Source organism: Eschrichtius robustus, chromosome 11 (assembly GCF_028021215.1).
Source record: "Eschrichtius robustus isolate mEscRob2 chromosome 11, mEscRob2.pri, whole genome shotgun sequence".
Lineage (NCBI taxonomy): Eukaryota > Metazoa > Chordata > Mammalia > Artiodactyla > Eschrichtiidae > Eschrichtius > Eschrichtius robustus.
In genome coordinates, this window is record NC_090834.1 from 107,132,575 (window position 1) to 107,154,640 (window position 22,066).

Genomic DNA, 22,066 nt, shown 5'->3' on the forward strand with positions numbered 1-22,066 from the left:
GGCTGACCTGCTGGGCCCAGGATGGGCCGGGGGCGGGTCCATTTAAAGACCTCGGGACAAAAGCGGTCGCTGTCTGTGCTCCGTGCAGACAGGTGCAAGCCCAGCTGGGCTGGATCCTCCGCGTCACCGAGCCCATCTGCTGGGGGATGGGGTGGGCTGTGTTTCCTTGACGGATTTTTGAGTGCCCCCAAGCCCCGGCGGAGCGGAGGAGACCATGGCCCCTCAGGGCTCCCAGGCCGAGCTGGAATTCGGAGGACCCCTGGGTAATGGGGCAGAGAGAGGGGGTACTTGGGGCCAGAGCTATGCGAGGGAGAACTGGAGGGTTGAGCTATGAGCGGGGGTGGGGGCAGGATCTGAGGATGAAAGGCTTTGAGGGGTATCGGGAGTCAGAGGATCTAGGAGTTTGCGGGGGAGCGTCTGGAGAGGGGGCTGAGGAGGAACCAGGTCCGGCGGCTGCAGAGCAGGGGGTTTGTGGCATGGAGGACCGGGCGGACTAGGGGGAAGAGGAGCAGGATCCTCGAGGGGACCAAGACAGAAGTCAGAGAAGGGGGCCGAGGGCGGAGGCCGGGATGTGGAAGACGGCGACGGGAATGCTGAGGGGGCCGCCTGCGGGGGTCCGGGAGAGTTGGAGAGCGGACCCCCGCCGCGACTGCCCCCTTCCCCAGGCGCTGCGGCGCTGCTGCTGCTGCTTCCCGCCACCATGTTCCACCTGCTGCTGGTAGCCCGCTCGGGCCCGGCGCGCCTCCTGGGTCCCCCCCCTTACCTGCCGGAACTCGAGGAGCTGTGGAGCCCGTGGGCGCTGTTGCTGTGTCTCACCTGGCTCGGCCTGCAGGCGGCGCTCTACCTCTTGCCGGCGCGCAAGGTGCGGACGCGGCTCGCGGACGCGCGGGGGAGGCGGGCGGAGAGAGGCGCTTGGCGAGAAGAAAGACACCCTCAACCCTTAGCACCCTTTTGTGCCCACAGGTGGCCGAGGGGCAGGAACTGAAGGACAAGAGTCGACTGCGCTACCCCATTAACGGTGCTTGGGGGCTGGGTTCTTGCGCGAAGTTGTGGGGATGGGGGTGGAGCCCCAGGCCCGGTGGGGAGGTCTATGGAGATGAGCCCGCGACCCCAATTTCTATTTTGTGCCTCTTGTACGCCCAGGACAGACGTAGGGGGTTCCACTGGCTCCCTCCACACCCCTCCTCCCTCCACTCCCAGCATTGCTGCCACTCTATGCACCAGAGAAGTGGCTGGGGTGACCCTAACGGCTTGGGACAAGGTCTGCGACCTCCCTGGGCTTTAGGCTGTGTGTGTGTGTGCGCGTGTGTATTTGGGGGTGGGGCGGAGGGGGAGGGGCGCAATCCCCAGGTCTCACTGTGTGCTGTGGTTCAGGCTTCCAGGCCCTGGTGCTGACAGCCCTGTTGGTGGGCCTGGGGGTGTCAGCCGGGCTGCCCCTGAGCGCGCTCCCGGAAATGCTCCTGCCCTTGGCCTTTGCGGCCACCCTCACCGCCTTCATCTTCAGCCTCCTTCTCTATCTGAAGGCTCTGGTAGCCCCTGCCTCTGCCCTGGCACCCGGGGGGAACTCAGGTGAGAGGAGTCCCAGTAGGGTGTGGATGCAGGCAGATGGGGGTGCTTGCTTGCACCTCACCCTCCCATTATTCTCCAGGCAATCCCATTTACGACTTTTTCCTGGGACGGGAGCTCAACCCGCGCATCTGTTCCTTTGACTTCAAATATTTCTGCGAACTGCGGCCTGGCCTCATCGGCTGGGTATGCTGGGCATGGCTAAGTGGGCCTCCAGCCAGGAGGAGGGGTGGGATGGGTGAGCAGTGCCTGGGCTGCGCAGGGCCAATATTGTGCTGACATAAATCATTAATCATTCATTCCACAAATATTTGTTGAGTCCATCATGTGCCCAAGCACTGCTCTAAGTACTGGGAGACAAAAGAAAGAAAAGTTACAGGAAAGAAAGAAAAAAATCTCTGTCTTCATGAAGCCTACATTCTAGTGGGAAAGACAGACAAAAAATAAGTAAAATATGTATCGCATGTCAGGGGACGCTAAGTGCTATGGGGAAAAAGTGAGGGAGTTAGGAGAGCAGGTGCAATTATAAATAAAGCGGTCAAGCGCAAAATCTATTTCGAGGAGAAGAGAGAGTGATCCTGTGCTGCTTGCTGGTCAAAGCGGTGCAGAACTTCAAACTGGTCACTGGGTTTAGCAACCTGTCACTGGTAGCCTTGAAAACAGGCCAACTGTGTTTTTTTGGTTATAATCACCCATACTGGACTGTGGTCAAGATTTCCTGAAGGGTTTCTTGAGCAAGGTCCCTGTCACCCTGGAAACTACCTCATCCAGAGACGGGAGGAGTGCTGGGCGCCCGTCACAGATCTGGTCTTCAAGGCTGTTTCCTCATCATGTGTGAAATGGGATAAAGTAAGAGCTTCCTCCCAAGATTGTTGTGAGGATTAGAGGTGGTAACCTGATTGGCAGCCTCAAGCCCAGTGCTACCAGAATGGGGGTGCTCAGTATAGGCTGGCTGCCAGCTCATCATTATCGAGCACTTACTAGGTGCTTAGTGCTTCACACACATTATGGTCCATGATGATCTCCCTTTTCTACATGGAGGTGGGGAAAATAGGCTTTAGAGAGGGTAAGCAGCTTGCCCAGGTGGCGAAGCTGAGGTTCAAAACCAGGTCTGTTTTGTTTTTTTTTTTTAATTTTATTTATTTATTTATTTATGGCTGTGTTGGGTCTTCGTTTCTTTGCGAGGGCTTTCTCTCTAGTTGCGGCAAGTGGGGGCCACTCTTCATCGCGGTGCGCGGGCCTCTCACTATCGCGGCCTCTCTTGTTGCGGAGCACAGGCTCCAGACGTGCAGGCTCAGTAGTTGTGGCTCACGGGCCCAGTTGCTCCGCGGCATGTGGGATCTTCCCAGACCAGGGCTCAAACCCGTGTCCCCTGCATTGGCAGGCAGATTCTCAACCACTGCGCCACCAGGGAAGCCCAAAACCAGGTCTGTTTTAACTCTCAAGCCTGAAGTGTGCAGTTTCTCCCAACAGTGCTCTCCCAAAGGGAACACTACAGGACACGGCAAGAGAAAACAGGTCAGGAGGTGGTCCAGTGCAGTCTCTGTGCCCCTGGGCACAAAGGCCTGGAGAGTTAGTGACGGACAGCTGAGAGAAGGGCACAGGCGGGCCACTGCCTTTCCAGGCGCTGCACCTCACCTCTGTGGAGACGGACTGGGAACAGACTGCCCTGTCTCACCCGCTGTGCAACCCCCAGGTCCTCATCAACCTGGCTTTGCTGATGCAGGAAGCAGAACTTCGGGGGAGTCCCTCACTGGCCATGTGGCTGGTCAATGGCTTCCAGCTACTATATGTGGGTGACGCCCTTTGGCACGAGGTGAGGCAGGACTGGGCTAGGGAGGGAGAGGGTGCCTGAGGACCTCGTGGGGACTAAGCCAGTGTGTCTGGGTCCTGTCCCTGCAGGAGGCGGTCCTCACCACCATGGACATCATACACGACGGGTTTGGCTTCATGCTGGCCTTTGGGGACCTCGCCTGGGTACCCTTCACCTACAGCCTGCAGGCCCAGTTCCTGCTGTACCACCCAGAGCCCCTGGGGTTGCCCCTGGCCTCGGTCATCTGCCTCATCAATGGTCAGTCACGAAGGGGCAGCGTTCTCCCTCCCCCTGTCATTCGTTCACTATTTATTCAGCACCCACTAGGTAGGTGCTAAGCCTCACACCCTTCTTTAAAGCCAAGGGCTGGGTCCTGGGTCTCCTGGCAGACTGAGTCTAGGCTGTGGGTAGTTGGTCAGGGTCAGACAGAAGGCCCCTGACTGCCTGCTCACGCTTTCTCCCAGCTGTTGGTTACTACATCTTCCGTGGAGCCAATTCTCAGAAAAACACCTTCCGGAAGAATCCTTCTGATCCCAGAGTGGCTGGTGAGCTGGGTTTCTGGGGTGCCATGAAGCGAGGTCGGGCAGCTGGACTTCCAGGGGGTCCCCCATCCCACTACGTGTCTTTCCCCAGACCTTGAGACCATCTCTACAGCCACAGGGCGACGGCTGCTGGTGTCTGGGTGGTGGGGTATGGTCCGCCATCCCAACTACCTTGGAGACCTCATCATGGCTCTGGCCTGGTCCTTGCCCTGCGGTGAGTGGTTTGAGTTGGCGCACGGCAGGGGCCGTTAAGTGTGTGAGGGGCAGAGGTGGAGTGGTGAGCACAGGATGCCCAGTCTGGGTGTGGAATGGAGAACAGGGCTGCACCCCAGTGGAGGGAGTAGTCAGGGAGCTGGGGATGGACTCAAGGTGTGGCTGGGCCAGACCTCTGTGACAGCCTAGCACGCCAGCACTCCCTGCAGACCTTGGACCTTTCACCATGGAGCCCTGATGGCCCCGTGAGCCATTAGCTTTGGAAAACTTTGTGAACTGGGGGGCTGGCTGAGTGGTCAAGAGAGACCCCTTTCCCCACAGGGGTGTCCCACCTGTTGCCCTACTTCTACCTCCTTTACTTCACTGCGCTGTTGGTACACCGTGAGGCCCGGGATGAGCAGCAGTGTCTGCAGAAGTATGGCCTGGCCTGGCACGCATACTGCCGGCGTGTGCCCTATCGAATCGTGCCCTACATCTACTGAAGCAGCTCCACGTGTCCCACGTCGGGCCACGTGCCCACCCAGCTGCCAGCACACCCAGCACCAGGAGCCTGGACTCACCTGGCACTCAAGGGCCTGCACCCTACCCTGCTCTGAGCTCCGACAGGCAGTGGTGAACAGCCTGATAGGTGGTTGGAGCAAAAGGGGAAAACGAAGCCAAAATGGAGTGGAGGGGCTGCTCTTCCTCCTTGGATAAACATCTGGAACGTTTGGTGCTGCTTCTCTCCCTTTCTGGGGCCAGGTTGTTTAAAAACTGGCTGGGTCAGCCCCCATCAGGGAGAAGCTGACAGGTGGTCTGTGGGCCCAAGCGTTTGGGGGTGGGTGGCACAACAGCTGTCACTCAGAAATGGGCACTGGCGATAGGGCAGACCAGTCACAGCTTTATTAATGACAAAGAGCGTCCAGTTCAGCCAAGGAGCTCCTCAATGAGAGTCCTCCGGGCAGGTGGCAGGGGGCCTCCCCAAAGCTGCTCCAGCTCCCCAGTGAGGGCTGCCACCTCCACGGCTTCCACAGTGTGGGCTCGGTGGGCCCTGGCACAGTCTAGAGCCAGGGGTGTGAGGGCCTCCTCATTTTCGTTGGTCCAAGACAGCAGGAACTGGCACTTCTTTCGGGCCCGGTAGAGGCGATCTCGTTCCTCAGGGGCCACAGCTTGTTTCCGGGCCCGGCCCAGGGTCTGTGCCAGGTCCCCCAGTGCTGCCAACGTGTAGCCTTTCTGGTTGGCCGGGCACTCACCCAGCAGGATGCGGGCGGCCTCGCGCATGGCGCCCCGTGTGCCCAGGGGTCCGGGGGGATGCTCGCCTGCTTCCAGCACGTGGGCTGCGGCCTGCAGGGCCTCCTCGGTAGAAGCGAAGACTTGCTGGGCGCCCAGGACTCCAGAAACGCTGAGCAGCGTGGCACAGAAGTCAGAGAGCAGTGCCTCGTCGCCGCCGTGATACAGGGCAAGAGTGTGTGCGTAGGCGAACAGCACGTTGGTCAGCTGGAAGCGCACAAGCGGCGACGCCCGGCCCCTGCTCAGGCTGGCCAGCGTCGGGATCCGGGTGGGCACGGCGGGAGGGCAGGCCCCGGGGACGTCTCCGAGAACTGGCTCGGCAGCCGCAGGCTCATCCTTCTCGGGTTCCGGTGGCGTCCTCGCAGGGGAGGGCTCCAGCTCCTCGGCGTCACAGCCCGGGGCATCACCCAGCTCCTCCAGAAGCCGCGGCCCGGCGCCGCGACCCCACCACCAAGGCCGCCACGGGGGCAGCAGCCGCCCGGCCTCGCCTCGGCTCAGCAGCCGCTCGAAGGCCGCCTTCTCGGCCGGGGCCAGCCGCTCCCAGAGTCCTGAGAGGCCGCCGGGCGCCGGACCAGGCCTGAGGCCTGCGTCCTCGGGCTCGTCCTCGGTCTCACGTTGCTGACGCAGCCGGAGTAGGGCGCTGGCCAGGCGGCTGGGAGAGGCGCTGCGGCCGCGCAGCTCTCCCAGCACCTGGTCACGGTAGAAGTCTTCGGCGCAGGTGCCATGCGCCCGGTAGCAGCGCAGCGAGCAGTAGGGCACGTTACAGCGAGGGCAGGTGTAGCGCGCTGGCTGGGCCTCCCCGGCGGGGCAGAAACCACAAGGCCCGGCCGGCTCCATGGCAACTGGCGCCGCACACCACCCGGGAACGCACAAGGGCAGCAGATCGGAAACTTCCGGCGCTTCTCGGTTACTTCCGCCTCTTTGCGGGGCCGACGGAGCGCTTAGTCAAAGCTCTTCGAGGACTCTCGTCCAGTTTCCGCCCGCACTCGGAAGCCAAGCCCCACCCCTCTCTTGAGCCGCGCTTGGGCACGCGCCGGAACCGGTGGGGAGGTACGCGCTCAGTCCCGGGCTTCGGCGCAGCCCGGCCCTGCGCGGTGGGAGCGTAGGGAAAGTGCGTCCGGCGGACGCTTCGTCGGTACCAGCTCGCCCCCTAGTGGTTGCCTTTTTAGCACTATAAAGCGCTGCGGCAAAACCCAATCTTTGCTAACCTTAATCTACTCTGGGCCACTAATTGTGCCAAGCCCATGGGAGATGAGGCGTCCCTGCGCTGAAGGGGCAGCCATTCTACTAGGGAACACAGACAAAGGGGAGAGTGGAAGAAGGCCAAGGTGGGGTACCTAGCCTAGACTGGGTGTGTTGGGGGCATTTCCCCTCTTGAGAAGAAGCATTAACAAATATTTGAGCTCCTGCTTGACTTCCTCATCCAACTTTAAAGTGCAAACTTCACACTAGGCGGCGAAAACACACTGAAGAGCAAAATGAGATGAGGTGCCTGCCCTAATGGAGCTCACAGTTTGTGGTAGAGTGCGGTGACGACTCACAACCTGTGCTAAGCACTGCGAAGCCTGATCCATGGCACCCCTAAAAGCTCGCTCTGGTTCTTTGGTCCCTCACCTCACTCATATCCAGCCCCACCTCTAGTCAGCTCTGCCTTCGAAATACCTTGTCTCTATCTCAATTTGGATCATGTTTCCCTACCAAGATCTGGATGGATTTGAAGAGTCTGCTCATTTTTGCAGCCCCTTCACCACTGGTGGTCTAAGCTACTTGCTCAACTGGATGACACCAGCTTAACTGGTTTCCCTTTTTCTTGCCAGCCCTCCAGAAAAGTCAGCCAGAGAAAATACTAGATCCCAAGTCAGATCACATCAGGCCCTTGCTTAAAACCCTGACCTGCACTTGGACTCAAACCAAACTCCTCTCCACATCTGACAAGACCCTGCAGGATCTGCCACACACCTTTGCACACAGGTTTCTTGGCTGGCACTCTCATCTCATCAGCTCCTGTTTCAGGTCTCACACATCCCATCGTCAGAGACCTCCCCTAGGTTATCTGTCCACCTGTCACACTCCCTTTTATTACAGCACCCTGCTTACTTTCTGAGGCCATTAACACTTGTAACTAGTTTCCTTGCTTTCCTCACAAGAATCTAAACTCCTAAAAGGGATGGGGGCCAATGTCTTTCTAGGAAGCTCACTGTAGAACTCAAAAATAGCCAATATATTTGTGCACTTTCTAGAATGCAGGTGCTGATCTAAGCACTTTACGTAAAATTCTCAAAGCAACTCTCAAGAGATGATGGCAGTGGACTTCCCTGGTTGGTGGTCCAGTAGTTAGGACTTGGCGCTTTCACTGCTGGGGCCCGGGGTTGATCCCTAGTCGGGGAACTAAGATTTCACATGCTGTGTGGCGCAGCCCAAAAAGTCAGCCAGCTAGTGAATAAATGGAACAAGGATCCAAACTCAAGGCAGTCCAAGTCTAGAGCCCAAGGTCTTTACCCCATAGTATGCTGTATTCCAAGAACCAGCAGGTTCAAAAAGCTTAGCAGAATGAACAAATGGGTATGCATGTGTCGCTAGGAGGAAACTTGAATCAGCCCCAGAGAACTCCAATTCTGAGAACACTGAAACAATCAACTGAGCCACCTCACCTGTGATTAGGTTAGCAAGGCCCATCAGGTAATCAGAACAAACACGATCACTGCAGTACTAATGTAATCAGGCAATATTTTCTGAAGCTGGGGCAGACCGGATTCCTGGTCTGGATTCTACTAAAGCCACAGCTGGTTCCAAGTGCAGGGAAATGCTAAACTGGTGTTCCCTGATACATCTTCTACTCAAATCAATCTCCTCCTCTCCATTGCTGCCGCTATAAAACCTCTCCCACCACGATGGTTCCTGCTATCTTCTGTTTAAAAGAAAAAGACCGAAAATAAGAAAGTATTTGGAAGTTAATTATCAAGTTATTTGGCATTGGGATTGGAATTTTCCTCAACTCTCCACCTGAAGGGCTGGCATTTATGGTTACCAGTCTTCACAGGAATCTTTTTTTTGTAGTTTACCACTCCTCCACCTCCACCCACAAATCCCTGCCAAGCTGCTGACTCCTGACACCGCCAAGAAAACCAAAATGAGGCCTCACTGTTCTTCATACCACCAGCCTTAGAAGCCACATCTCTCCCTGAGGTTCTGCACATGAAGATGAAACCATGAGATGACTGGGCTAAACGACTTTATTAGAGAAAGCCAAGATGACAACAGACTTAAGAGTTGGCATTGGGGCCCTTCTTCTTGCCAAAGGTAGGCACAACATTGACAAAGCGCCGGTTGTACTGCATACGCCTCTTGGCCCGGCCCGTCTTCTTCTTCTTTTTCTCTTGTTTGGCCACCTGGGAAAAGGGAGGGATGATCAAACCTGGGTTGTCTCTTCCATGCCTTCCCTCAGGTTCATCGCCAGGAAGGGAGAAAGCAAACAGGGCAAGAGCCAAGGGTTTTGGCTTAGCTGTGCCAAAAGAAAACAAAGTCCAAACAACACCACTAATACTCTCACTTACCTTCGGTGTCTGACCTCTTACTTTCCCGGCTCGGGCCAGGGAACCATGGACTTTACCTGTGATAGGAAAGGAGGACAGCAAGCAGTTAGAACAAGAAGGCCCCACCCAGCAGAACCCTTTCTCCCTCAACTCAAGCTTAAAGGCAAGATGGGCCCAACAGGGAATGAAAACAAAGTCAGAGATTTGAATTCTAAGAATGTCTAGTCTGGTACATTCTGGGGTGTCACTTCAGAATTTTCCAGCTACTGACCTTAAAACCTAAAGAGCACTGTGGAAATCTGGTCCTACCTCCTAATTTTAGGGAGTAAATTGGGACACAGACAAGGATCTTATCTAGTAAGTGACTGAAATAGAATGACACTCTGGCTCAGTCTCCCATGGACCTCTCAAAAGTTCGTTCTGAGAGAGGTAAACAGGAAGAACCACCCTGGACTGAGAACACACCCTACACCCATGAGCTTACAAAGCAGTTCACAACACAGACCTCCCCAACTCACCTCCAAGCATGCGGCCGGCTACTTCCAGAGTGCTCAGAGCCTCCACCCCACACTGGCCCAGGGAAGCCTCATCCTCTAGGGGCGTGCCTGCCATGAGCAGGACTTGATCTTCTGGAGCGATGCCCTCCAACGAGGCTACATGAGCCTACAGGGAAAAACGAGACTCAGCGTTCCCGCGGCGGGCGAGGATGAAAAACACGAAAGACCCCAGGAAGTACCACGGAGCCTTACCTTGATCTGGGCGACCGTCTCCTGGCCGGTCACCTCGAGAGTGTGTAGCTTCTGGGCGCGGACAAAGAGCTGCATGTTGGCGACTGAAAAAAAAAGGGGGGGGGTGCTTTTAAGAGAAGAAATACTCTGGGCGAGAGGAGGATCAGGAAATGGGTGGCGAGCCGGGGACGACGGCGCCAAGAAGTAGGTGGTCTCGGGGTCTCACGTGGGTAAGGCCGGGCCTGCCAGGGAGGTCCGACAGGGACTGGCCCGGGCCCCAGAGCAGCCCTTCTTCCCCTGTTTTTCCCGCCTCCTCTAACCTCGCAGCCAACCTGCGAGCCCTTCGGCTCCATCCGTGGCACAAACCTTACCTGAACCGCGGATACCGCTGCCGCTACCGCGAAGATGGAGTCGAGAAAGAGGAAGGAGCGAGGACGCGCACGACCTCACCGCCTGCTGCGTGTCACGTCACTGTTGAGCGACCGCCAAGGCCTCTGACTTTTGTACCGCCCTAGGCCGCCTGGCTCCGCCTCTTTGTGCTTTGCGCAGGCGTTCTCTCGGTCCCGGGGGCCGGGCGAGCCGGAAGGGGTGGGGCCAGGCTGGTTGCGCGCGCAGAAAGCGAGTGTACGGGGGAGTTCAAGATGGCAGCGACCATGTTTCGGGCTGTGCAGCGGGGCTGGAGAACCGGTGTCCCGCCGGGCTGCGGGCTGCGGCGAATGGTGAGAACGCTGAACGTGAAGCTGGGGGCAGAGGGCGGGGTGGAGGCTCACTGTATTTCTTGTAGTCTTAAAACCGCGTCCCTACTTAGGGGGCACTTTTCTGGAGCTCAGATGAAAGATTGACAGGGAAGGTGGCAGGGCCTGGAGCGCGTTTCGGAGTGCGGGGCTTGAAATATGATTGGAGTACAACTTTAGTTAGAACTGGGGGTGCTGCACATAGACTCTCGCTGCCTAGTGTTTTGAAGGGGAAACCGTACCAGAGTGTGGGAATTGGCCCCAGCTCGTTGGCGACACTTCTGAGAACCTGGGACTCACGATATATAGGCCACTTCATCTTCTCATTCTCATTGTAACCCTGGGGCCTATCAGGAGTCCAGGGTATCTGCTGGGAGAAGTATGGGAGGACAGACTCCGGAATGTGACCTTAGGTAGATTGTTTGCTAATGTCTTAATCTTTCTTGGATGTACACAGGGGGGTAATAAAATACCTAATTTGTCGAATTAAACGAATTAAGTGAAAACAGTGCGTGTAAGCACTTAGTGCCTGGTGGTGTCCATATGAGGCTGAAACATTCCAGGTGAGGAAGGGTCACGTCGGATGAGTGTGAGTGGGAAATTATCACGATTGCTGAAAGAGCATAACCCAGAACTAGAATATTTAAGTAGAATCTTCACAGGAAACTTTAAAATACTGAAAAATGCCGTATTGGTCACACTTACGGTTACTCAGCTTTTCAGATGTATACACACACTTCTGAGTCCCACAGAAATCCTAAGAGAGGCAGGCCCTTCCGAGTTCCTGAACTTCATTTTCAGTCCCACTTGTACCCTGCACCCTGGCAAACTGAAGTCTGGTGCTTTCCTACCTCCAACCTTTTGTTTATACTATTCTCTCTGCTTGTCATGTTTCCTTTTTCTACTTAACTGAAGTTCTCCCTGTTCTGGGGTGGTGGATGGGGCGTGGGGGATGGGTAGGCTGATGGAGAGATTTTTTTTTTCCCCCCTCGGAGCCAGACCCAGGGGCCTCCTGATTACCCCAGCTTCGTGGAGTCTGTGGATGAATACCGTTTTGTGGAGCGCCTGTTACCCCCCACCAGCATCCCAAAGCCCCCAAAGCATGAACATTATCCCACTCCTAGTGGCTGGCAGCCCCCCAGAGGTGAGCTGGGTGATGGGGATGGCTTGAAGGCTGCAGGGAAACATCCCCCTCCCTAGAGGTCTATCTGCCCTGGCTGAGGCTCTGGACTCCCCAGAGGGTTCAGGACTTGTGTTGAGATCTCTCAGAGCTAGCATCTGTCTTACGTTCAACAAAGGGCCCAGGATTGGAGACCTGTTTTGCTAGTACCCATCCATCCACGCTACTGGGGTGAGGTCTTCCCATGTGGGAAAAGTGAAGCATAGAGAGAAGACCCAAGAATTTGGACCCCCACCTCCACCCCCGGCCATAATTGAGAACACAGCTTGGGAGGTGGGCAGTTCTGGGTCCAAATTTGGCTTTGCTATCCATTGCCAGTATGGTTGAGTTAGTCACTTAGCTTCTCCCAACCTCAGTTTCAGCAAAGTAGAGATCATCTGCTCAGCACATAAAGCATGTCATGCAGAGCCCAGCCTGTGGTAGGTGTTCAGTTCTTATAAACCCCCATCCCTTTGTGACAGAGATTGATTTTAGCCTCCCTGACCCAGTGGAGAAGGGCAAGGATTGGCTTCAGAGGGGGACTCAAAGATCCCGGGAGGCATAGCCCTGACCTCATTTCGTCTTGAGCGCCTTCTGGTGCCAGGCCTGTGCTCGGCCTTGAGGTACCAGGGTGAACAAGCTGGTCCTGGCTCTAAACTTAGGGAAAGAGCAGGTCTCCTGATCTGAAGTCTGGAGGTGGCTTTGCGGTTAGGTTCACCGACCCCCTGCACACTCTGAGGAGAAAGGTCTTGGCTGAGGTGAGATGAAGTCTGGGAACATTTGACTTATCACTGTCTCTCTCTGTCATAGACCCCCCACCCAACCAGCCCTACTTTGTGCGACGCTCTCGTATGCACAACATCCCAGTCTACAAGGACATCACGCATGGAAACCGTCAGATGACTGTGATCCGGAAGGTGGAGGGGGACATTTGGGTAAGTGGGTGGGTGGGTCAGGGTCCGATTCTGACCTTTCAGGGCTGAAGGGATGGGAACCCTCTAGAGGGAAAGGTCTGACCAGGCCTGACTCATCATCTTCCCCCAGGCCCTGCAGAAGGATGTGGAAGATTTCCTGAGCCCGCTGCTGGGGAAGACACCTATCACCCAGGTCAATGAGGTGACAGGTACCCTTCGGGTCAAGGGCTACTTTGACCAGCAGCTCAAAGCCTGGCTTCTGGAGAAGGGCTTCTGAAGCCCAGCTGAGCAGCCTGCACGACCAGTGTTCCCCTGCGACTGGAGTGCCGGGGATCTCAGGAGGGAAGTGGCTATTGAGGCAGCTAGGGGAAAGGGGCACAGAGACCAGGGTGAGGGCCGTGGAGCACGCCTTGTTTGCATAAAGGAGGAAATGGGATTCTGTATAGGTGCCAGCACTGGGGGAGGGCTGTCTAATATTGGAGACCCACCAGGAACAGCCAAACTAGGGGGGAGCATTAATTCCCCCGCCCCCCCCCCCCACTTTGGCGTGTTCCTGCTTTCCCTTCATTGGAGCTCCTTGGACTCAGCTATTCAAGCTGTAGAGGTTGTTGATTGCCCCTCTGTTGGAAGCAGTAGCCCAGCCCAGTTTACAGGAGGGTAGCACAGGGCAGACCCATTGGGTACATTCCTTCCTTGGCCCGCAGACCCTCACTGCGGCAAAAAATCCCTGAGCCCTTGCTCTAGGTCAGACCTGACTTGGTAGAGGCTACAGAGAACACAACACGACTCAGACGTGGGTCCTGGAGGTCTTCAGTTCCAAGTGTAGTGCACGTCAGCCCCTCGGCTCATTCCTTTTACCCATGGAGAGGCAAAAAGGCCAGTTACCTCTATTCCATTCCATATTAAGAGTTGGGTCTGACTGGGTTTCCAGCTCCAGCAAATTAATTGATTAGCTTTAGCTAGTCTGCCCACAAGGGGCTCCTCGAGCGCTCCTAGCAGCCCAGCACAGGGCCATCCTTCCCGGGTTGCTGACCTAGTATCAAGGCTGGACAGGGGGGTTTGCAGGCAGGAAGATGTGACCTTTTGTCCCTGCCATCCCATCCCACCCCAGCCAAGGAACCTTCACACTTGCCTCATCCTTGGGAGTCAAAAGGGCCAAAGGCCCGAGTTCCCACCCCACCTCAGCAGCAAGCTGGCTTAAGACAGTGTTCAGAGCCTGGCTCCCCTACTTGCTCTGACCTAAGGCAGGGTACTTAACCTTTCTGGGGTTCAGTTTCTTCATATGTAAAATGGGTATATCGTCCTAATACCTTAATATTCAACATTGTGCCCAAGAACAGTGCTGGCTTATGTAAGTAAACCCTCACTCCTGGAGATTCCAGGCCACTCTCGAGTCTACGGCCTGAGTTAAGAAAAAGGAGCGTGGCACACTGATCCTATCACACCAGTTCCACCAGTCATTAATGCAAGTTTTTATTTGGCTGTATATACAATTTAAGCTATTAAAATTTGTACAATATTTACAAATTAAATAATCATCTGAAACTGTCTCCAGCAACTCCTGTAACACAACACCGAGGGGCAAAAGACAGGGGCAGGCAACGCCTTGGCTCCTGTCATCCCCACCTGGCCCAGAGCCTTTTCTAAACTGGAAAGACAGGGAGCTTGGCACTCCTGCTCCCCTTTCCTGGGGTCAAGCATTCAAATTCAAAGACAAAATTTAAGCCAAAAGACAATAGCAAGGAAGTAATTCCAATTCTTCTAAACTCAAGAAAAATTCTGTAAGTTAAGAAGTTGCCTTCTGTAGGTTCTGGGGCTTGCAGTGGTTCAGAAGCAGACACAAGAGCCCTCAGCCTAGAGTGAGGCTGCACAGTGGCTGCTGGGTGAGACCAGGGACAGTCTCACCTTAGACAAACTGCAGGGAGAAAAGGGCCTGGGGGGGAGGGGCAGAGCAGGGCCCTTCAGTGCTGCCGGCCTGCTCCTCCACCCCAGACACTCCTTTCCCTGAGTTGTGTGGTTGCCAGTAAGACATGGAAATGCCACAGGGCACAAGGGGCACAGCCACCACCACAAAGGGCTCCTGGGGAGTTCAGGTAAGAAAAGGACATCAGTAGCAGTCTTGGTGGGTGGGCCCAGGAGCAAGTTCCTGGCCTACCTCCAGCCCCTTGAGTCCACACTTGGGAACGGGAGCTAATACTGTTCGGCACTGCAGCGTGACTCCACACACAAGGGGGGCTTGAAGGGGCTCCCCTTCTCCCAGACAGGGGGTTGGGGGGGGTCAGAGGGCTTCTCAGACACTGCACCTTTCTGCCTTCGTGGCCCCAGCAGAACACAGGGCTGAAGGGTTGGAGAGGAAGGCTGGAACTGACCCAAGATCCCCATGGCTGCCCGGGACTGTAAGGGCTGGAGTCAACTGGGGCCTCAGGCCTCTTTCCACTTGGTCAGATGCCACCTCCTCTGTCTCAGAGCTGGGGGTTACTACTCCCTGGTGCAGATAGAGAGGGAGCTGGCACTTGGTGGCAGGACGTGTTCCAGCGAGGACTGCTCAAGAGTGGGGGCGGGGCCAGGACTGGGGCAGTGTCAGTGGGCAACAGGGGACTCCAACTTCTGCAGGCGACGGCGGCGGAGCTCTGCTGCGTCAGGCTCCCCATCCTCAGGCAGCTCCTCGGTGCCCGCGGACTCAGGAGCTGGGGACAGAGAGGTCCAGGAGCGGAACCCAGAGAAGTCCCCCGCCCCACCCCGCTGTAGGCTGACCGCAACTACCTGGAGGCTTTTCAGGTTCAGGGGCTGGTGGGGAGGCTCCCAGGGATGGGGTGGTGGCCTCAGAGCTGGGGGTGCTGGTGGAGAAGGCGGCAGCGACAGCTGTAGGGGCAGTCTCCTCAGTGGGGTTGGCTGAGGTGGCAGGCCGGGGGGGCCTAGGAAGAGAAGGGACAAGAGGAGGGCCTTGGCATCCTGGCACGACTGGACAGATTCTGCCCTCCGTGAGCCTTGCAGGGTGCACTCCAGCGCTGATGTGCCTTGCAGCCCCAGTGACCGGCAGACATGACTGAACACATGTTGAATGAATTCTTGGAATTCTATACCACTGATTGATTGTAAACCACTTGCAGGGAGGGACCGCTGGCCTTGTTCACTGTTACACTGCAGAGTTGCCACTCTGAGATGCCAGGCACCTTCTAGAGTACCAACTAAGACAGTGCACTGAATAACAAAAAGCACACAAGTCTCAGGGTCAAGCTCCCCTCCAAGTCTGTACCGACACTGCTGGGTGCCAGGCACTTTGTATATGTCCCCTGCGAATAGGAATTAGAACTCTATTCAAATAAGGTAATGAAGGTCACAGAGCAAGTGAGTAATAAGATCAGGACTTGAACTCGGGCCAAGCTGGCTCCAAGTGACTTTGTATTTGCTGTCTCAGATCAGGGGCGGTGATTCCCAGTCAAAGTGTCACCCTGTGTCAAGAGAGTATACATGATTAACTAAAGTACTGGGAATTATATAAAAGGACAAGACTCAAGGAGAGCTCTCTAATAAACACCACTCCTCCTTAGATCCAGACAGGCCTTCTGCAGTGGGAGGATAAAAAGGCACCAAGAACCCCGACACCTTGGGTGTGCCTACAGATAGAATGCCTGAATCGACAGGTATCACAGGGTGGCAGGGGAGAAAAAGGCCCAGAACCACTGCTGGGGGCCTTCTCTCGGCAGCCGCACACCCCTGCTGCCCACCCTGGCCCCCGTGTAGACGCACCCGAGGGAGGCGAGCACGGTGAGGTACTGGTTGATCTGCAGCATGGCGGCATCCAGCAGCGTGTGGATGTTGCGCAGGCTCTGTAGCCGGGCCTCCAGGTGCTGCCGCTCGTGGCCTTCCAGAGCCCGCAGCTCCTCTGGGGTCAGCCCAGCAAAGCCGGCAGGAGGCACAGGCATCGGGGGGAAGGCTGGAGAGAGAGAGAGGCTCAGCCTGGGCTGCCTGGGCCTGACACCTCCCCACCTCCCAAAACAACCCCAAGAGCGGCCCAGCTTACCAAAGGGTGGAGGCAGTGGCATGCCCATCCAGGGGGGAGGGAAGGGGAAGCCTGGGGCGGGGCCAGCGTCAGGGGCGGAGGCCGAGCCAGGTGCTGGGGCAGAGGCAGCAGAACCAGCTGTGGTTGTGGCTGCTCCACTGGGCCGAGAAAGGGCTGCGGAAGAGCAAGAACAGGAAGTTAGTTTGTGCTGAAGGGGCTCTGCTTCCCTTCCTTCCACCGCGCTACCTGGCTGGTGCGCTACCCAAAAGACTCACCTGCACTGGTGGACGGAGGGGCCACAGCGTCTCCGGAGCTGGGGGGAGGTGGGACAGGAGGAAAGGGGCCCATGGGGGGCCACAGCGGGAACATGCCTGGAGGGAAGGGAGGCAGGAGGCCCTGGGCGACTGCAGAGAGAGGACGGGGTGGTGAGAAAAGGTCCAAACTGAGATAGAGCCAGATCGCACGCAAGGGGCCGGGTGTTGGGGCTCTGTCCTCTGCTCCCACAGGCTCCCTCTGAGCCCAGCACAGATCATACATGACCACAATCATCTGTGTCTCTTCCCGTGACCAGCCCCCTGGCCCCAGACTGAGCTTCGAGGGCAGGGACTCTGATTCACCTCCGCATTTCCCACTCCCAGTCTGGGGAGAGAACCCAGCAGTGTGCTGGATGGCCAGATGAGGGCCACTCACAGTTGGGGGGCTGGGGCAGGAGTGGCGGGGGGTGGGGGGCAGGTGGTGGCCCCTGATCCGCAGGCTCAGGGGGCGGTGGTGACTGGGTCGGCAGTGACGCCCGAAGGACATCCATACGGCAGGTGGGGCAGGTCTGCTGCCGCTGGAACCAGGAGCGCAGGCAGCTGGGGGTCAAGACCAGGCAACAGTTAGCAGGCGCCTAGGGGTCTGCCTTCCAAAGCCGCTCCCTGATGTGCAGGCTGCTCAGGGCATCTCCACCTGGTGTGGAAAATGTGGTTGCAGGGCAGTCTCTTGGCACCAGTCACCATCTCTTCTCGGCAGATGATGCAGACGTTGTCCATCGCCTGGAGTTCCTCTGGGGTGGCGTCTGGATACCTGGTTAGGACAGACCGAGGACACGTCAAGACCAGAGCTGGAGGCAGGGGCACCTGGGCAGAGCTTGGGCGAGCAGCTAGGACAGGCCCACTTACAGTGTGTTCATGTTGCGGATAGCTCGGCGAGACATGATGGCATCTGTCACAGCTTTCTTGAACTGCCTGAAAAGACAGTTTCAGTAGAAGGAGGGAGACGGAGGGGAGGGGTCAGAGCTGTGGCAGGGCAGGGCTAGGCTCACCTCATGGCCAGGTACATAGGCCGGATGGCAAAGAGAGGGAAAGTGTGCACCTTGATCATGATGGTCATGAAAGCCATGTACAGCAGAACCTTGATAAAGCCTGGGGGCAAGGGGTGCAGAGAGCGGCAGGTCACAGGACCTGGTAGGCAGGGCTGGGGACACTGGTGCAGGTCAGGGGAGGTCCAGGCTCGTCTCACCTGTAAACAGCTCCGTGTAGAGCATGTACACGGCCTTATTGTCCCAGGGATTCTCGCTCTGGAGGTCCACAGAGTGCAGCACGTACTTGATGAAGATGGTGAGCACCATAGTCATCAGGATGGCATACTGGGGGCGGGGGACGGACATAAGAACACAGGCCCCGTGCTCCAGCTGAACTGCTGTCCCCAGGCCTGTGCACAGCGGAGTGCCACGGTACAAGCACAGGCTTGGACACAGCCGGGGGCCTCCTAGCTTCTCCACTCACTAGCTAGTGTGACTTTCAGCAACTCGTAGACCTCTCTGAACCTCAGTTTGCTTGTCCGTAAATGACAGAATTAACTGTTCCTTTATAACAACGTTGTTTTGCTGATTAAAAGAGATGCAGGTCAAGTGCTCAGCACAGGGCCTGGCATACAGTAAGCACTCAACAGACGTGAACTGTTGTCACTGGACACGTTCTTCCTCTGCTGGGGACACACCTCCCCAGCTGTCCATCAAGCTAATTCCTTCTGTCCATCAACAGCCAGCTCCTCTGGCATCAACTTCCAGGAAGCCTTCCCTGAGCGCCAGGTCAGGGCTCCTCCTCCACACGCGCCTTTTCTGTGCCGTCCCCACTCTCCTAGGAGTGTGTAGAGGGCAGGGGCTGGGACTGACTGATGGCTGCTCCTTGGTGGCCCACACGGGCTGGCCACAGAGCAGGTGCTCGATAAAGGTTTGTCAGGGCACAACAGTGCCACCTTGGGCTTGTCCTCCCAACCTCCCAAGCCAGTTTTACCTCAAAGCCAAACACCAGCTGCACAGAGGCCCCACGGGTCAGGATGCTGTGATAGGCATGGCTGACGAAGAGGAAGTCCAGGATACCCAGGAGGAACATAAGGGCTGTGGGGACCCCCCAAATGGGAGGTTGGTGGGGTCAGCCCAGGGCCTGACAGCCACTTCCTGCTCTAAGACAGCTCCCACCCTCAAGCCCACCATGGCCCCAGCCATCTAGTCAGGTGGGCACACTCCATTGAACCCGGCCCCCTGGGAACTCCAGTTCTGCCTAGGGGTGGCCCAGGCTCCAGGTGAGGAGGCAAAGAGCTAAGGGGCTAGGCAGCTGAGAAGCCCTGGAGTGGAACAGGCAGAGATGATGCAAATTAACTTCCTAAATTATCTTTCCTGTACAGCTGAGGGCCGAGGGCAGCCTGTGCTCTATGGTATAGGTCCACGGTTAGTGACTTTTCATGTTCCAGTCCTTCATGGTGCCTCTTCTCCCTCCAGCTCCCTCCTCTCCACTCCCATGGGTCTCACTCACAGACAATGCGGCAGTGAAAGAGCCAGGAGATATTGGGGCTGCGTTCCATCTGAGGCAGAGGAGAGAGGGGGCCCGTCAGCAAGGCTGGGGCTCACCCCATGTCCCCACCCCAGCCCCCACTCCACAAGCCTGCCCTCCAGCCCTCTGTCTGCTCCAGAGAACCCCCCGACCCAACTCACAAAATCCACACGGTCCTCAGCCAGCCAGTGAAAACACTTGAGGAAGAGAAGGAGAGTGAAGAGCGCAACAAAGCGGGGGCTGAAGTCATCCCGAAAAACAGTGAAGGCCAGACAAGTCTCAGTGACAGCATACCAGGAGCGTTCCAGAAGATGCTGGAGGTTGGGCAAGGAATGATGTGGAACTCAGACATTCTACTTGCCCAGCTCCCTGCCCCTCACCTTGGGAGCCATGAACATCTCACCTCCATCTCTGCTGCCCTCAGCTGTCCGAAGAACACCTTGCCCATCACCTTGCCCAAGAGGAAGACAAGGACGAAGGCCTGGATGTACAGGACCTAGGAGGGAGGAGAGGCTATGGTTTGAGGTCACTTTCTGCTTTGCTCTCTCCGGGCCTCATCATTCAGGAACCTCTCCACATCCCCATCACAATTTGTTCAAAGTTAGGCCTGGCAGCTACTTAACTTGTCTCCCACTTACCTGACCTTTAGCCCCGCCCCTGTCTCAAACAGACTCCTCCTTCCCTCCCAGGAAGCTCCTCCCTCCCTGAGCCCTGAACTCACTGCCATGCTGGGGCTAGACTTGGTCAAGTACACCACGGTGGGGTAGAACTGGTGCTTGAGGTAGTAGGCATGAGCCACCACGGCCCCGGTCAGCGCCAGGCTGGCCGCCATCATCACGGCGGTGCGGAACATTGCCCTGGCCTAGGGACCTGCAGGGGGAAAGAACTGTGTGACGCTCATGCTGTGCACACCTAGCACAGTGCCTGAGACGCAGTGCTAATAAACAGGAGAAAGAAAAGGAAACCTCACTTCGTCCTCACCATCATCGCATCAAGAATAGCATATACTCCCCCATTTTACAAATTAGAAGACTGAGACTCAAAGGGGTTAAGTGATCACACTGACGCAAGGCCAGCAGCCTGGGTTAGTCTTGTTTCAAATCTAGGGCTCTTTCCACGCCGCCTGCCAGACCGCCGCCTCCAGGGAAGAATGAGGAAAGGCAGCAGAGTCGGAGGAGGAGGGAACTGCTCCCAGTGCCCCTAAAGTGACGGTGATGGAGTGGGATGCAAAAGCAGAAATCTCCCGCAGCGGGACCGTGCGGCCTGGACCGGGAGAAGCCAAGGCGCTGGGGGGCGCAGCCGGGCAGGCGACAGCGCCGGTGACAGCTCCGCCAGGGTGGGCAGCTCCGACGCGCGCCCCGCGGGAGCGGGCGGGGTACGTCAGCCTGGAACCCTGGCGCTCCCCAACCCCCGGGGCAGTGACAACTCGGGGTACCGGAGAAACGGCCGACCGTCAGGATACAGGGGCGGGACGGAGAGGGACCCGGGTCGCCTCCACGGTCGCGCACCTGTAAACGCCAGGAGCTGCGAGCGTCGCAGGCGGGGCCGGGCCTCTGAGAGCGGCCGCGCGGGCGCCTGTCTATGGCCAGCTGACAGGCCGAAAGCGGGCGGCGGGGCTGAGGGGGCGCGCCGACCCCGGAGACCTGAAGGGGAAAGATCTAGGTCCTGACTCCAACCCCAACCCGGGCCCGACCCCTGCCCACTCACCAGGAGCCCAGCGCCGCGAGCCCGCTCAAACCCCGCGACTGCGGAGGCGACCCCGGTTAACAACACTCCCCACCCACTGCGAGCCGGAACTTCGGGGGTGAGACACCTCACTTCCGGCGGGGCGGGGCGGGGAATGGATCGTACCAAGTGCCGCCTTTCCTTGCCCGCGCAGCGCGCTCCCCGCGGTGCCGGGAACAGTAGTCCCACCACCCAACTGGGGTTCGTGCTCACGGTTCGAGCGACAGATGGGAGAGGTGGTCTAAGCGGAATAGGGCAACCCGGAGAGGATTAGAGACTCCCTATTTATTAGTCACAGATGGTATCGTCTCCGCCTCTGAGTGGACTCAACCTAGCGGAGGACTCTCAAAGCGGCTGGATTGGCGGGGGGTGGGGGGCATTGTGCGGGCCGTACCATTTGGAGGGGTGAGTATGCAAGGGACAGACATTAAAGGCCTAAGAGAAATAAAGTGTCTTAGAGACTCATTCCAGGGGGATTCACAACAGTCTGACAAATCAGATGCTTTCTAAGAGAACTGGATGCAGGAAAGAAACATATGTCTCCTCTTAGATCACCCCCAAATTGTGTGGGAGTGAGTTGGGTCCCCGTGGCTGCTACTGATTGCTCGAAATAGAGTTACGCGGACCAATAAGAAAAAGAAAGGAAAATCGCTGGCCTATAGAAAGAGAAAAGCAGGTGAGTGGTTGCTAGGGGCGGAAGGTAGCGTTGCCTAGGGCTAGGTCCAACCCGGGTGGGCAGAGAGTAGAAAAGGCGCAATCTGTGGGCGGGTGTTCCGCTTCTGCCCCAGGGGACGTTTGTTGCGCTATGAAAGGGAGCTGTGCCTGCGACTGAGTAGAAGGCAGACTTTTCATTCCGGCTAATCTTGGGATGGGAGTGTTCTGTGCAAAGGGATGGATTTCAACGTCGCATGCCCGCACCCCTCCCCAAGCGTACAGCTTTGCTGTCCTTATATCATTCAGTCCTGGGCCGTAAGCGCAGCTCCCCCTGGTCTTGGCTGTCTATGTCTCCGCAGCCAACCCAGTCGGCTCATTGACAGAATGGAGCTAATGCACC

At 57.1% G+C, this 22,066-nt stretch overlaps 5 protein-coding genes across 7 annotated transcripts; 2 read left to right on the forward strand and 3 right to left on the reverse strand.

The window, feature by feature from the left end:
* The first annotated feature begins 59 nt into the window (after positions 1–59).
* TM7SF2 (transmembrane 7 superfamily member 2) lies at positions 60–4,845 on the forward strand. 2 transcript variants are annotated; one of them, XM_068555268.1, is made up of 10 exons: positions 60–263; positions 666–862; positions 964–1,018; positions 1,375–1,569; positions 1,649–1,752; positions 3,263–3,382; positions 3,469–3,637; positions 3,844–3,924; positions 4,013–4,135; positions 4,456–4,845. In XM_068555268.1, the coding sequence occupies exons 1-10, from the start codon at positions 215–217 to the stop codon at positions 4,614–4,616; spliced, it is 1,254 nt and encodes a 417-aa protein (XP_068411369.1). In that variant the 5' UTR covers positions 60–214; the 3' UTR covers positions 4,617–4,845. The 2 variants fall into 2 exon arrangements, with proteins under 2 accessions (XP_068411369.1, XP_068411370.1); XM_068555269.1 differs by lacking the exon at positions 1,375–1,569.
* Positions 4,846–4,987: 142 nt separating this feature from the next.
* ZNHIT2 (zinc finger HIT-type containing 2) lies at positions 4,988–6,330 on the reverse strand. Its single transcript, XM_068555271.1, has one exon. It carries the CDS (start codon positions 6,238–6,240, stop codon positions 5,041–5,043), a length of 1,200 nt encoding a protein of 399 aa, XP_068411372.1. The 5' UTR covers positions 6,241–6,330; the 3' UTR covers positions 4,988–5,040.
* A 2,288-nt stretch (positions 6,331–8,618) lies between these two features.
* Positions 8,619–10,189, reverse strand: FAU (FAU ubiquitin like and ribosomal protein S30 fusion). The gene is made up of 5 exons (XM_068554921.1): positions 10,036–10,189; positions 9,686–9,768; positions 9,455–9,599; positions 8,958–9,013; positions 8,619–8,792 (listed from the first exon to the last, which is right to left on the reverse strand). Exons 2-5 carry the CDS (start codon positions 9,758–9,760, stop codon positions 8,667–8,669), a joined length of 402 nt encoding a protein of 133 aa, XP_068411022.1. The 5' UTR covers positions 9,761–9,768; positions 10,036–10,189; the 3' UTR covers positions 8,619–8,666.
* Positions 10,190–10,265: 76 nt separating this feature from the next.
* MRPL49 (mitochondrial ribosomal protein L49) lies at positions 10,266–14,016 on the forward strand. Its single transcript, XM_068554520.1, has 4 exons — positions 10,266–10,383; positions 11,398–11,542; positions 12,368–12,492; positions 12,602–14,016. The coding sequence occupies exons 1-4, from the start codon at positions 10,306–10,308 to the stop codon at positions 12,746–12,748; spliced, it is 495 nt and encodes a 164-aa protein (XP_068410621.1). The 5' UTR covers positions 10,266–10,305; the 3' UTR covers positions 12,749–14,016.
* On the reverse strand, positions 13,920–21,079 carry SYVN1 (synoviolin 1). 2 transcript variants are annotated; one of them, XM_068554518.1, is made up of 16 exons: positions 20,995–21,079; positions 20,009–20,157; positions 19,691–19,783; positions 19,449–19,601; positions 19,270–19,318; positions 18,751–18,854; positions 17,975–18,101; positions 17,778–17,877; positions 17,635–17,700; positions 17,423–17,539; positions 17,165–17,328; positions 16,750–16,878; positions 16,496–16,648; positions 16,222–16,408; positions 15,235–15,386; positions 13,920–15,158 (listed from the first exon to the last, which is right to left on the reverse strand). In XM_068554518.1, the coding sequence occupies exons 2-16, from the start codon at positions 20,138–20,140 to the stop codon at positions 15,052–15,054; spliced, it is 1,833 nt and encodes a 610-aa protein (XP_068410619.1). In that variant the 5' UTR covers positions 20,141–20,157; positions 20,995–21,079; the 3' UTR covers positions 13,920–15,051. The 2 variants fall into 2 exon arrangements, with proteins under 2 accessions (XP_068410619.1, XP_068410620.1); XM_068554519.1 differs by lacking the exon at positions 20,995–21,079 and adding an exon at positions 20,796–20,973.
* Positions 21,080–22,066: the final 987 nt, after the last annotated feature.